Source organism: Phaethon aethereus (assembly GCF_964289735.1).
Source record: "Phaethon aethereus genome assembly, chromosome: 4".
Taxonomy (NCBI): domain Eukaryota; kingdom Metazoa; phylum Chordata; class Aves; order Phaethontiformes; family Phaethontidae; genus Phaethon; species Phaethon aethereus.
The window spans coordinates 36,287,626-36,301,938 of record NC_138578.1 but is presented as its reverse complement, the minus strand read 5'-3'; the positions used below and the strand labels follow the sequence as shown (position 1 = coordinate 36,301,938).

The following is a 14,313-nucleotide window of genomic DNA, read 5'->3' as shown; positions in this document are numbered from 1 at the left end:
TTTGGCTTTCGGTGACCTTCTGTATCACAGATAGTCAAAGCTTTGCTGTTACGCTCGTATTCCATCACAGTAGCTTCAAATACATTCAAATTCATATAAAAGGATTTAGACCAGAACACAACTACTTGCCCTTTTCCAACGGTGTGCCGTACTTTAATGAGCACACATGATGTTGCTTATTGGCAATGTTACTGTTTTAAGGAATTTCAGGACACAGACATCCAGTGCTTGAACAAGTGTTCACATTCCAAGATTCAAAAAAACCTCTCCTTTATTTCAGTAACGGCTTCAGTATTTTACCAATTGTGGTCCGGTTTGCATCTTTCAGTTTAAGAGAGGCCTTTTCCACTGTTCCCTGCTCCTTTAGCGCAGGCTCTACCTTAGTGCTGACAGCTTCTCCCTGCAGGATGCTTCTTCCAACCACTCTGGCACTACTTGCTCTCTTTAAGGTGCTCACACTATTCTCCTTTGGACTCGGATCATCAGAGGTTGCTGCTGGCTTCGCTTTAGGCAGCCTCTGGGACACAGACCTTGTGATGGTTGGAGGTTTGGACGAACTGGATAGATCCACTCGTGCACGCTTTGAAGAAGAAGCCACTGTATTCCTCGCAAAGTTTGGGACAGCCGATGGTGTTTTGGGAACACTGACTGTGGCAACCTTGGTGTCATCTGTAGGGGTCTGGGGTTTTACACTGGAGCGACACATCTTCATTTCGTCAGTCTTTGATTTGACATTACTCCTAACAGGTTTAGAGCTTGGCTTCTTGAGTGAGACTCTGTCCCTCTCAAAATGAGCGCTGCTCGAGGTGACAGTGCCCCTTTGTAACTTTGGCTCTTCTACCGACAGGCTATGCCTGTAAGGACTTCTTGGCAGCGTGTCTGTTGTGCCTCGGACAGAGCTGCGACGAGACAGCCGACTTTCCACTGCACTAGTTTCACGAACTGCTGGCTTGGCTTCTGGCTTTTTCACACTGCTCGGTGCTCTGTTTGACCGAGAAATAGGCACCACTTTCCTCATACTTTCATTCTCAGAGGCATTCAATGTTCTCACAGGTCTGGAAGGAGCTGTGTAGCTAGGGCGAGTGCCGCTGGATTTTGAGGAGCTTGGAGATCTATCTTTTAGAGAGTTTCTCTTTGGTCCTGCTGGGTCTTTACTTTTTATGGGCTTTTCTTTCGGAAGGTTGTGCTTGCTATTGGCATCATCCTTATCATTTGCGGAAGTGTGAAGAGACAGATCCTTGGTAGAAGCAGAATTCAGGTTTGAGTACAATGTTCTAGCCCTGTATTGAGCATCATTCCCAGAAGAGCGTGCTTTGCCAGCTTCACTTCTTATTTCATTGCCTGCTGATTTAAAATCACTTCCCTCTTCAGAGTCCAACGTCAAAGAACAATCAGTTGTCGTATCTGACACATAGAACATTGGCCCATCTTCCCTACTTCCTGAAACACTTGTATCCATAGACATGGGGCTGCTGCTGCTGGGCTCTGAAGCTTCTGCCTTGGCTTTATGGTCCTGGGCCTCTCTGAAACTTCTGCAAGCTGGAGGCAGGTCATCATCAGCAGTGCTAAGGGAATGAAAGCTTAGATCATCCAGAGTCTCCAAGTCTGTTCCACCAGCATCCTCTAAATATATTACAGGTGTATCCTCTGCAGGCTTTGCTCCCTGAATATCAAACTTACGTAATCCTTTAACAAGTTCACGCTCCTCAATTGCAAGGGCCAGAGCATTTATGTCTGCGGACTCCTCACAGGACACATTGGAAGCGTGCATGTTGTAGTCGGTGCTCCTCTGTGAGTAACGGGCTCCAGGACTGGTTGAGCCACCAAAGTGACTGGACTGAGCTGGAGGCACCTGTAGTAGGCCGCCACTTTTCACTTTGGTTTCAGACTGGTGGTGTAAGTGCAAGGTATTTAAGTTGAGATCTTTTGTTTCTTTGGATTCAGTCCAGGCTATGTTGGGTCTTGCTTGTCGGGTATTTGCACGGGGAAGGCTGTTAAACTTGTTTGGATCCTCATCTTTTGAGATTTCCAGGAAACTCTGCAACTCTCTGTCTGCAGTAATCCCCAGAGAAAGTCTAGAGCGCCTGGAATTGGGGTTTCTGTACGAAGGGCTTTGAGGTCTCTGCTGCAAAAAGGGAAGAAATTCTTCCAGTCCTTTTTTGGCCAACATCTCCACATCATTTTCACTGCTGCTCCGCCCAAAGCTCCCAAGCTCTCCAGCTGCCCAGGATCTGCGTTTCTCCTCCAGCTCCTTTCGCCTTTGCAGACTATGAAGTTCCTGGATCTCTCGTTCCCTGTTTTCCTGATGAGGAAAACCATAAATATATGTCTCAGAGGACAGTGTCCTATGCATGAGAACAAATCACACTCCTTTATCTTTCCCTTTACTTCTTCTCTTCGAAGTTAGCTGCTACTGCTATCGCCCTCCCCCAACCCCCAGTATAAACACACACAAACTCAGCATGGCAACCTCAGCCTGCAACCATTAACCACGTGGAGAGCAGTTCCCTGCATAACTAATGCTGGAGATACATCAGTCTGGTCAGCATAAGAAAAAAATGCACAAGTCCCTGCAGACACCAAGAACATGACCTATCAAACCCAAGGAGATGTCAAGTCCAGCCAAAGAGTTCCTGCTATACGATGGAGAGCTTCAAGTGCCCACTAAGTTTAAAGCTGCCAGTTTTATCAGGTGAGTAAACTTCTACCTGATCATTACATTCACATTTTGAGACAAGCTGAGACAAGCTTGTCTGACAAGCCAATGTGTTCCTTCCATCCTCCCTTATTACAATTGCAATTGTTCCTCAGCAAGTGCAGTTTCTATGGGGTGCTACTTACCTCCGATTCGAACATTACCAATGGGAAATTTTTTGAAAAGACGTTACTTAATTGCATATGAAAGCAAATAGGAAAGTTTACACAATGCCTCACAGTCATTACTTAGACATCAGTTGACCCCACTCAAGGACCATTGCCTCATTCCAGTTTTGGACATTGTATTCACTGTTGGTTTCAAAAACTGGCAATTGGCACTACTGCACAGAATGTTGCCCAGGGGCAGGCTGGAGATTTTGGCATCTAGGCTGAGGGTTTTGGTTCAGGAAGCCATAGAAAGAGGTAGTTTGTGTTTGAAAGACAACACAGTAACACTTTTTTACTAAAATCCTTAGCAGTGGATTACTACGAGTATCAACATTTTAACTGTCACCTCTGGGCCTCAGATTTAATCCAGCTGAACCTTCAGCTGAACTTTCCAGGATATTTTCTGAAATGCAGAACCTGGTTTTCTAGAGTCAGTACAGCTGTAGCAACAGAAAGAAGGGGGAAGCTAGTCTTGACAGAGGATTCAAAAATTACCTAATTTTCCAGCACGTTGTTAAATCTGTTCTGAGCAATGACACACTGTTTGAAAAACCCCACATCTATATTTGTCTGAAGCACTGTCTAGCTTGATCTTCCCATTGTTGTGACAACAGAAGAGGTGCACAACTAGAAAAAGTCACCTGAAAGCTTTCAGTAAACAAAAGCCTAATGCTGAAGGTCTTTTTGATGAATGGGTTAATCTACAACTCTTAAAGTGTATTTGAGACTACACTGGGCTCTGAAAGATAAGATGCATTAGAGACCTAAGAAACCTGAACTGCTAAGAAAGGAAAAAGAAAAAAAACCTTGCACTTCAGGAAAAACGTCTGTGGCAGGGAGCTTGCTTTCACAGGTATGGAATTACCGAATGAATTCTTGCCCAATGCTAAAGCTCGACTTTAAATATCCCGTTGTAAAGAGACAGTTAAAAATAGTTGTAGGTATTATTATCATATTCCATATTAGAGACAGAACATTTTAACCTCACCCAAAACATGTTTCAGGAGATTTTATTCAAATATTAAAAAAATCTATTTTAAGCACACATAGACATGTTAAAAAATGGCAAAAAATGTCTAAACATTTTCAATATATGCACATGGCCATTGTGGTATGAGCCATCTTTTTAGACTGCTGGCTGTGCTGTCCACACATCACATTAATTTGTCAGAACTGCAACCTTTACTCTGAACTGTTAATTTTGTAAGGACAGGGCTTAATTACCACAAAATACCTAGCAAATCTCCTCAATAATTGCAAATAAGAGACTAATTTTTCATTTTTAGAGTGTAACTAGTTACTACAGAGAGTGGAAGAGAGATCTCCATTGGACCTTGAAGTAATAGCTATCCAACAACCACTTGTAATGTGTGACTATGAATTAAATCCCCAGTCCCAAATCACAGAATCACTAGGTTGGAAAGGACCTTCAAGATCATCAAGTCCAACCATTAATCCAGCGCCACCATGTCCCCTAAACCATGTCCTGAAGCGCCACATCCACACGTTTTTTGAACACTTCCAGAGATGGCGACTCCACCACCTCCCTGGGCAGCCTGTTCCAATGCCTGACCACTCTCTCGGTGAAGAAATTTTTCCTAATATCCAATCTAAACCTCCCCTGGCGCAACTTGAGGCCATTTCCTCTTGTCCTATCACTAGTTACTTGGGAGAAGAGGCCAACACCCTCGTCGCCACAACCCCCTTTCAGGTAGTTGTAGAGAGCGATAAGGTGTCCCCTCAGCCTCCTCTTCTCCAGACTAAACAACCCCAGTTCCTTCAGCCGCTCCTCAGAAGACTTGTGCTCCAGCCCCCTCACCAGCTTCGTTGCCCTTCTCTGGACACGCTCAAGCACCTCAACACCCTTCTTGTAGTGAGGGGCCCAAAACTGAACACAGGATTCAAGGTGCGGCCTCACCAGTGCCGAGTACAGGGGCACAATCACTTCCCTACTCCTGCTGGCCACACTATTCCTGATACAGGCCAGGACGCTGTTGGCCTTCTTGGCCACCTGGGCACACTGCCGGCTCATGTTCAGCCGGCTGTCAACCAGCACCCCCAGGTCCCTTTCCGCTGTGCTGCTCTCCAGCCACTCCTTCCCAAGCCTGTAGCATTGCATGGGGTTGTTGTGGACAAAGTGCAGGACCCTGCACTTGGCCTTATTAAACCTCATACAGTTGGCCTCTGCCCATCGATCCAGCCTGTCCAGATCCCTCTGCAGAGCCCTCCTACCCTCCAATAATTGAACGTGTATGCATGAAGTCACCTCTCACTAAAATGTCTGCAATAGTTACTACCATTTGGTTTTATATATTTGTATAATGTTCACACACATGCATAACTACATGCTATCTTGGGTGGTAAGGGGTAGGTAAACCAGTGGTACAACAGGCATGTTAGCTGAACATCACGTCAGCTTGCTATAAATCAAGATTGTTCTCTCTTCCCTGAACTAAAGCTCTTCTACAAAGTGCTGTCAAATGCAGATTGCATAAGGCAGAAAAATGGATGGATCCATCTAATTGATGCTATTTATAAAGGCCTAAAAATATCAATAACAATAGGCAGACTTTGCTGAACCAAAACTGTAACCAATACTGATACTGCTCCTTTATCTTAGTATACATCTTGAATTATTTGGGACTAATTCAGGGTACTTAGCAAATGAACTTAGCAAAGTCACACTGGGAATGAGGTATCTTGGTACTGTAGGCCTGCTTAATTTCTTGAGTTTTCACCCCCAAAAAGCAATGGAAAGAATGAAGTAGAAGACACAGTCCTTACTTTCCTTGCCAAAGTGTGTCCAGTTGTGTAAAGGAGGGCAGAGGAGAGCCTGAGACACTGCTGATTCAGGCTGGGATGCCCACGTAATGTGGTGCCACATCTCAAGGCCTTTCCAGTGATCTACCATTACCAGTCCAGGGCCTGAACTGAGTACTCCTCAGCACTAACCAGGACTGCACAACCTGTTTCACTGCTCAGCTTAGCGATCACCAACCTCCTCGCCAAAAGAGAAGGAAGAAGCCCACTTACAAGCAGGCCAATAGGCGACCCTGACGTATCATCTTAATGGTCTAAGCCTGCAGCAGATGCAGAGCAGGGACTGTGTGCAGGGCTGGGCAGAATGACCATTTCCCACCTGGGAAATTTCCCTCCCCTACAAGAGGGCAGTCTGCTGTAGCCATTCCAGCAAATATATCAAATACCACAAGATATAAAATGTCCCTTAAGCAGAAAAAACAACTTAATTCATGTGAGCCGTTATCTATTTCAATTGCATGAGAATCTCGTTCGGTGCTCTTACCTTAACAGCCTTGTTGAATCTTACACAGAAGTCCCTAAATATCTGGAAACATTCATCCAACTTCATAGTTTCTTTGTCTTCACAGAAAAAGTCAATGAGAGCGTTTCCCTCCTTTTGCAATTCTCGTTTCTGGTGTTCAAGCTCCTTTAGATGTCTTATAGCAAACTGTAGCAAAAAACATATATAGCATGAACCAGACAGAAAAATTGAAGTCACAGCAGGTCATGTATATATGAGGAATTTATGACATTCATGTTCCAACCCAGGAGCTGTTCCAGAACCCAGGACAGTGACAGACCACTTCAGAGCCCCTTGAGAGCTCCACATGCCTTATTGGCCCATTCTCCCTGCCACTTTCAACTAAGCATAAATGGATTAATTCCTCCTCCCTACTTTTCCCCCAAAACCATGTGGATAAATTAACGGATATACATTACAGAATCAACTCCTTCCTAAGCTGACCTTAGACCACAACAAAAAAAGTTTTCATGCCAGAAAGGTAAGGAACTGCTGGAAATGTGCATATTTTAAGACATACAGAAAACATCCCCATAAAGTAGCACTTTGAATCACAGGTATAGAGCTATACAGGCAGGGATGGAGTAGATTAGTGGATTTCTTAGGAGGGAGAGAATAAGGCTGTGGTCAGACTTTGAGCAGCAGAACTGCTTAAAACACTTTCAGTGGTTGCCCCTCTGTCTCCCTATCTGCATCACTAGCCATTCACTCCCATCCTTGCACAATCCCAGATCTGAAACCACATGTGGCTCAAATTAACCTGGGGAGAAAAGCTAATTTTCAGACAAATCTGTTCTCTTACACTGTCTAACTCATGATCACCTAAATACTTTTGATACTGCAGCACCAGGGTGGGAACAGGCAGCTGGAGGCACTGGTGACCATTTAAGCCAACCTTGCTGCCACAAAGTTATTTGGCAAAATATGCCAGTAGGGTAGGAACAAATCTTACTTGCTAGTTTGTTGTTTTTTTTTTAAAAAGTGTCCAATAAAAGGCTGGATTTAAGATAAACAGTTTGATAAAAATCTTTTTTTTTAATAAAAAAAAACCTTTTTGATAAAAGCATACATAGAAAATCAGTTCCTCCCACATATTTAAGTAATTTATTCATGAGGATGAGATAATGAAAGCTGACTTTTAAATCAGCTTGGTTATCACCTGCAATTTAGAAACAAAAACCGGAAGTGTTTATGTAAGGTATGCATTTGTAAAATTATTTTTTCCCCAACATTTCTTTTGGAATGTGGCCTAAACAAGGTTGTAGTGTTACATAAAACCAGCTATTAAATTAAAATAAAAAATTCCAAACATGTTAGAACATAACATTAAAGAGTCTGGGTGCAATGGATAAAAGCCAATAATTCAGAGTGAATGAGGACAGGTATTTCAATCTTAACCCACCCCTTTCTTCATCAGCTTCTCATCTCCTGAAAAACTGCAGGGACTATTAACTACATTTGCAAGTTGAAAATCAGGGCGGGTTAAGTTCCAGATCAGCACCTGCTTTCTTACTTCTAATAATTATCTATAGTGTGAAACAGAAAAATAATTTAATTGAAGTATAATACATATATCTCCAGGCATCACCACGTACTCAGAAAATACTAAGAACTCTGCTTCAAAGTTAAGTGCTATGCACATTCATGTCTATAAATTCAATGCAGTATGAAAAAAAGAAAAGGAAAATCCACCCAGAAGTAATGGTGTGGCTCAGAATAACACACTCTGTGCTAAGGATAAATTAGCAGAGAAAACAGTCCCTTAACCTTCCAGCTTCTAACAATATCTCTTCAGTCATACAACAACCAGGATTCATATGCATAGCACAGCCTCAGCTAAAACTGACATGCTCCAGTGTAACATAACATGCAGATACCATATTTTGGGCAGCTGTGAAGTACAAAAACAGAGACCAATCCAAATTGTCTTATATTTTAACTACTGATCTTCATCAGTCATTTCACAGGCATTAAACATGCTTGCCTAGCAAGCCTTGGGCAATGTACACTCAATATCCCTCCCTGTAAAAACACAGTCCTTCCAACACTCTTACTTGACAAACAGCATGTAGTTGGAACACCTTTGTACAACTGATAGAGTAGACATATTAGACCAACGCTTCTGTTTATTAACATGTCCACACAAATTACATGGAGCTGGCAAATGCACCTATATTCAAGCGACAGTAACACATTAACAGGGATATCCTACAAACCTGGAGAAAGCTTTCCATCTGATGAAAGAGTTTTGGGTCTCGCCGAATGCTGTCTTTAACAAATCGTGCCTTGAAAGTCAGCGAGTGGAGCTCTGCTTCTACATTATCAATGGATAACCTAAAAATAGCATATACAGAAAATGTTTATTGAGGGGGAAGGAGCTGCCCACAGTTTAGTCACAGCATCCTTCAAAAATAGATGTTTAACATGAGGTGCAACCTGGCTATCAAACAAGACCTGCCTGTTCAGGAAATCTTTCCAGAGTAGGAACTGAAACTTAGGAGAGAGATAAGCACATTTCTTCTTATTTGCAACCTGAAAAGATTCCCATGGGGTGTGGTTTCACAATTAATTCCAGCCAGTCCTACCCAACCTTACCACGAGAAAGGGTAATAGTGCCCTGCCTCTGACCAGGTGTTCCTCTTCTCTCCCTGGTTCCTGTGCTAGCTCTACCTTTTCTAGATGACCAGCCATATCTGCATATTGAAAATTAACCTAGGAAAAGGAAAAAACCAATTTACTTCCAGATGGATCATTTGCTTGGTACAGCTGATTACATGACTGTTCGAGTGCAGCAGCTGGCACAAAAAAGGGGTCACAAGGGATTGTGAGCCAGGACTACCCATTTTGGCAGTAGCATCTGGCATCATGAAATTGCACGTTACGTTCTTCTAAGCAGTCACAGCAATGCAGCCTACGCAGTCTCAACCCAGCAGTTATAACATTTCATCCTTCTACCACATACCAGCAGCTGAGCTGCTCCTGTGGAGAGGTAACTCAGAAATTAAGACCACAGGAAAGAGCTCTGATCTGATGTAATCTACGCTTTACCCTGGGAGACCCACGTCCCATATAACAGGAGCTCCCACTCAAATCTCTCAATCACTTTAAGGGTAAGTGCTTCTAAATCTATGGCATTTCCTTCACAAGAGAACTGAGCTTTGCATAGGAATTGAAGCACTGGAGCTTCCAAAATGATAAAAACTAACAACTGTATATGTGCTCCTAACTATGGTCATTTCATCAGCAGCATGACTTTAAAACAATAAAGCTGAAGAATTTGTGTCAGACTGATTGAAGTGCACATGGCAGCAGATGGTGACAGCATGCACACGTTTGTCAGTGCACACACAAATGAATATAATGTGTGCTGTTTTTTCTCTGCTTACTTAATCTGCAAAGGTTAGCTCCCTGTTCTGGGCAGATAATGGGTGTTTTTGCAAATAAGAAAAGCAGTAGAAGATACAAGCTATATTCTTCTGCCTGTGAAGGAGGAAGAGGATGGCCTACAAGTAAAGGCGGCAAGATAATGAAAAATAAATAACATAATAGTAGTTTGTTTTAACATGCTCTAATTGGGAGGATTTAGGAGCAACTTGTACATGACAGTTGTCTGTAATAAAGATCCTCCTCATGCCCAATGGTGAGACACGTATTTTGTTTTCATTCTCCTGTACAGACTGCATTCCCTGAATAGATTTCAGCATTAACAAATGTGATCAAAGAACAAAGTGGTTAGAAAAAATATTACCAGATTTGGGATTCAGCCTGTTCCCCTGCTGTTTGCCAGGGGGCTTGGATGCCGAGGGAAGCTACATTCCCCAGCAGGCCACATGGCAGACTGCCAGAAAGGTGTGTGGGTTGCATGGCTGAGAGCCACACAGGTGGTCCCTCAAAAATTTTCTGATTAACTCCATGGCCACTCCTTTCCTCAGAAGCTTTCAGAGTCCTTTGCAGACATTACTTAACCCTGCATCAGATCTAAGAGATTGGATCCATTTTACAGCTGGGAAAAGAATGTAAATAGATTGCCCAAAGCTCAAGAGTAAGGAAGTAGCAAAACTGGGAATAGAACTCCAGCATTGCTAGCTTCCAGTTTTGGGTTTTAGAACAGTGTCTCACAAAAGCAAGTACTATTATCGAGGTACAAATCAGGCTCAGTTTAAAATTCTGCAGCTAGAGACCTTAAGATGCAAACAGTACAGAGCCTCAGATGCTTCAGATTTTCCATCCAAGACAGAAAAGGAGAAGTAAACGAAGTATCAAAAAGCGTCTAACAGAATCCAGGGCCGGTACCTGTAGCTGGTACCAGATGTGGAAAAATATTGTAGCTTGCTCAGAGACAGATGAAAATTGGTTTAAGGAAAACTAGTAACATGCTTTTAGCTCGATTCCTTAAAAGTCACATACATGCACGTGTATTTGACAGAGACAAAACTACCAAAAACCTATGGAGATAGTGTCATAAAAAACCTCATACCTGAAGGCACATTGCAGGCATATTTCTGCTAGCAAATGGAAATGAAGCACTCAAAGCTACAATAAACATTTGTAAAGATCTCAGTTTTTGTGCTAAGACTTCTCTGGATAAGCCTCATTGCTTCACAAATAAGAAAATTCCAAGTCACAGTCTAACCATAAGTTATCAGTTTTCTTTTGACTTACCTGGCGGCATCATGAACATCTCTAATTTTTTCTGAAAAGTTGAGGAGAGCAGCATCTTTCTTTTGGGCTTCCTGAAACACACAGAACAAAACCAAAACACATACAATCCATTAACATTCCACCACCATGCCAAAGTCCCTAAGTCCAGCAGTTCTAAAGCCTCTGGAAGGCTACTTAAAGGTTTTTCTCCTGCACTGTTTTTCTTCCCATTTAATCCTAACCCAATTGAGCAGCGGATACGCCTTAACGAAAGGTAGGGATCAGAACTGGAAACTTTAAACAACAGCTTCCATTTTGCAGTGTACAACAATAGCTGCTTCTGCCAGTGAACACAAACCACATGTATTATTAATAGGGAATATCAAGGAAAGAACAATTTACTGATGCCCATTGTTCAAGCAGATATAATGTCTCCTGCATGAACATCAGTTAATACCCTATTGTTAGCTGACTGGAAACCTGGTAAAGCAGTTTGTACACAGATAACCAGAGTCACATATAGAAGCATTTAAATTCTCTCCCTTCTAAAATTAAGAAGTTTGAAAGGAAGCAAAATAACTTGAGAAAAGTCTGCAACAGCTTTAAAAATACATGCCAAAAAACCACTACCAAAAATGCTGCTCAAAAGATTCAACAGGAAGATTGAAAGAATATTTATCAAAATAAGCTACTTCCACAGTGTAAGAATTCAGGGCAATAAGAGAAAAGCTACAACAAGGAAGTTAGATGAAGGCAAGCTTTTACATTATATAAAAAACTTAAGTTTTCCACGGGTTTCTGGGTAGGACGACCAGACATAGGTGAACTGGTGAATTTTGTGGCAGGAGAAGAAAGGTGAAGATTAGGATCAAAGCTGTAAAAAATCTGCTTTTTCTGAGACACATGGCCCCTTCTATTGTCTATCATCTATGGCTCTACATTTGTAGCAGTTGCTTATACCAGCAAAACAGTTTTTCTATACCAGAGCAACAAAATGCAGTAGACTCATCCCAGGTTTGTTTGCTTTTGTGTCCGCCAGCTTGAGCAGTGATGACAGTTTAAATCCAACAGCATTGCCAGCATAACCTCCCTGAAAAGAAATGAGCAAACAGCTGAGGCATGACATCAATGGACTGCAATACTAACAAGGAAGCTTGGTCAATCAGCCACCTCCATTTTGGATGTCACTTACCGCATTCATAATATTCCCAGCCTGAAGGACCAAGTGCAATATGGAATGCAATTCCTCACAAGTCATTAGTTCTGTAAGGAGCAAAAAAATTGCTGTCTAACAATTGTTTGTTTAGAAATACACATGGTCAGTTACCAAACACCTCTTCATCTCAAGCTTTTAAAAGTGGAAATTGTTATTTTAACAGGAAACTACAACAAACTGAAAAGGTGGGGGAAAAAATGGTACTATATGATTCAAATTCATAAGCACAGTTGACAAACCTCAAGTATATGTTCAGACTTTAGCTTAGCAAGTGTAGTATTTCCAAGGCAACCCCCAGCAGCTAACAAAACATTTGGGGCCTAATCCTGCAATGTGCAAAGTGTCTCATGCAAGTGGTTAAGTATCCTCACCACCTACTAATTCCAGCATGAGGCAAGTGTTCTGCACCATCCAGGATCCATTTGCCATCTGCCGGGATTGGGCTTTTGAACAATTATTCTGTTTTGAGGAGATTTAGCCATCAGGCCTGAAAAGATAACAGGCAATGCTTAAATTTTCCTTGCTTATCCCACTCCCATTATGAATCATCATTTTATTTCTGTATGATCACCAACTCAGAGCAGCATTTATTTTACTTCAGTCACATCAAAGATGATTTAGCACAGTTATATTCAGTGTGATGCAGAGTCAAATGGAATAAATCTGCCTTTTAAAGTTTTTCCACCACAGAAGCCTGTTTTGTACATATTTCCATTTTTTGCAAAACGCACAATAGTGCTCTATCTGAATTCATACACCTCTTCACCCAGCCACATATGAATACAAAACAATACATGTGCTTAAAGTCACCAGAGGGATTGCCTTGGAAATAAGACACAGAAATTCAGAACTGAAAAGAGTTAATAAATTAGCATTATACAAGTGGCACATCAAACCAAGTAACTCCAAATTTGCAAGTGCCCGTACGGCAAGAAAAATAACATGAGCTGGTTTTAATGTAAAGTACTCTATTTTACACCAATGAACATAATAAAAGGTGTAATCCTTCTGATGCAGTGTAAATACTTTTTAAAACTATTTTGCTTCGAAGTTCACATTCATTTAACTGCTCAACACAATACACTAATCTATCATTTTGGAAGCAGACAGCCCTTGTATCTTTGGATTTCAGTGTTATCAGCTTAAAAACATAGAACTAATTAAATAACCTTTGATCTAACAAGCCATAGGTGAGAAAACAAGGAGGAAGAAAGAGGAGAGAATACAAAAGAGAATACCAAATTTCAAAAGGCCAAGAGGAGAAGGCAACTTCTGAAGACTTTGCATAGTAAGAGGCTGCTCAGCGTCACTATGAAATACATCCATTTGCAGGCTAGATAAGAATCCATCAGGCTATTTAGGCCATCCTAACCCTTAGTGATTATCAGTGTTAGAATTTAAGTAAATATTCTTTCAGCTTAATTACAAGGAAAGAAACATAGGAGATAGGAATAGAACAGTAGCATAATTCCCAAACAACTTCAGGCTATCAACAAACCCTGCAGTGAAAAGACCAAATGGAGAAGAGCACATGACACAAGTGGACTGAGAACAAGGAAGCTCAGTCAGTCTGATTTGCATGACTGGCCTGATGCAGGAGCTGGAGACCAAAGCGTCTCCTCTGGAGGGAGTGAATTCATCAGTTCACAGATGTCCTGGGTGAAGGACAACAGGGCGCGGCTGCTTTTATCCATAACATATTCCCTCACATATGTCTGTTGCTCAAAACACAAAGAACAATGATTTGAAAGGGATCCCGATAAAAGGCCAAACTCAAACCTCAGCCTAAGTTAAGGCACGTTTTTCTCAGTCAAGAAGGACTAGTTCAATCCTCACTGGTGGGATAAGCACACCAGGCTTTTCTCACTTCCCTTTCACTAAAAATGACTATCCTAAGCACTAGTGCTCACAGTTGAATATTTTGACTCCTATGCCTTTTTATACTACTAGAAGCAGTCCAAACAGTGCTCTTGTAGCCTGCCAGAAAATTTGCCAGCATGAAATAGGAATTTCATCTTGAGGAACAGGACAAATAGGCACACAAGGCATTTGAAAAGGTCAGCATTAACGTTTAAGTGAAACCAGGAAATTAACTATTTTCCTGCAGAGATGAAGACACCAGATTACCTTACAAATAGCCAGCTGCAGCATTTCAAAACTTGCAAAACGTAGAGAACAAAAGAGAAGTTGTAGAGAAACAGAAAACAAAAACAGAAAACAAAGGAATAGCAATAGTATTAAGTCTCTACAATAAAGATTTTAGCCCATC

The 14,313-nt window shown here is 41.8% G+C and overlaps 1 protein-coding gene across 1 annotated transcript in view; it reads right to left on the bottom strand.

The window, feature by feature from the left end:
* Positions 1-271: 271 nt before the first annotated feature.
* The window catches only part of FHDC1 (FH2 domain containing 1), a gene marked incomplete at both ends in the record, with an annotated part of 34,068 nt that continues 20,026 nt past the window's right edge, over positions 272-14,313 (bottom strand). The window contains 6 exons of the mRNA XM_081999229.1: positions 272-2,302; positions 6,170-6,334; positions 8,404-8,521; positions 10,850-10,920; positions 11,811-11,918; positions 12,021-12,091. Coding sequence (XP_081855355.1) covers positions 272-2,302; positions 6,170-6,334; positions 8,404-8,521; positions 10,850-10,920; positions 11,811-11,918; positions 12,021-12,091 — 2,564 coding nt within the window. The remainder of the gene's footprint in view (positions 2,303-6,169; positions 6,335-8,403; positions 8,522-10,849; positions 10,921-11,810; positions 11,919-12,020; positions 12,092-14,313) is intronic.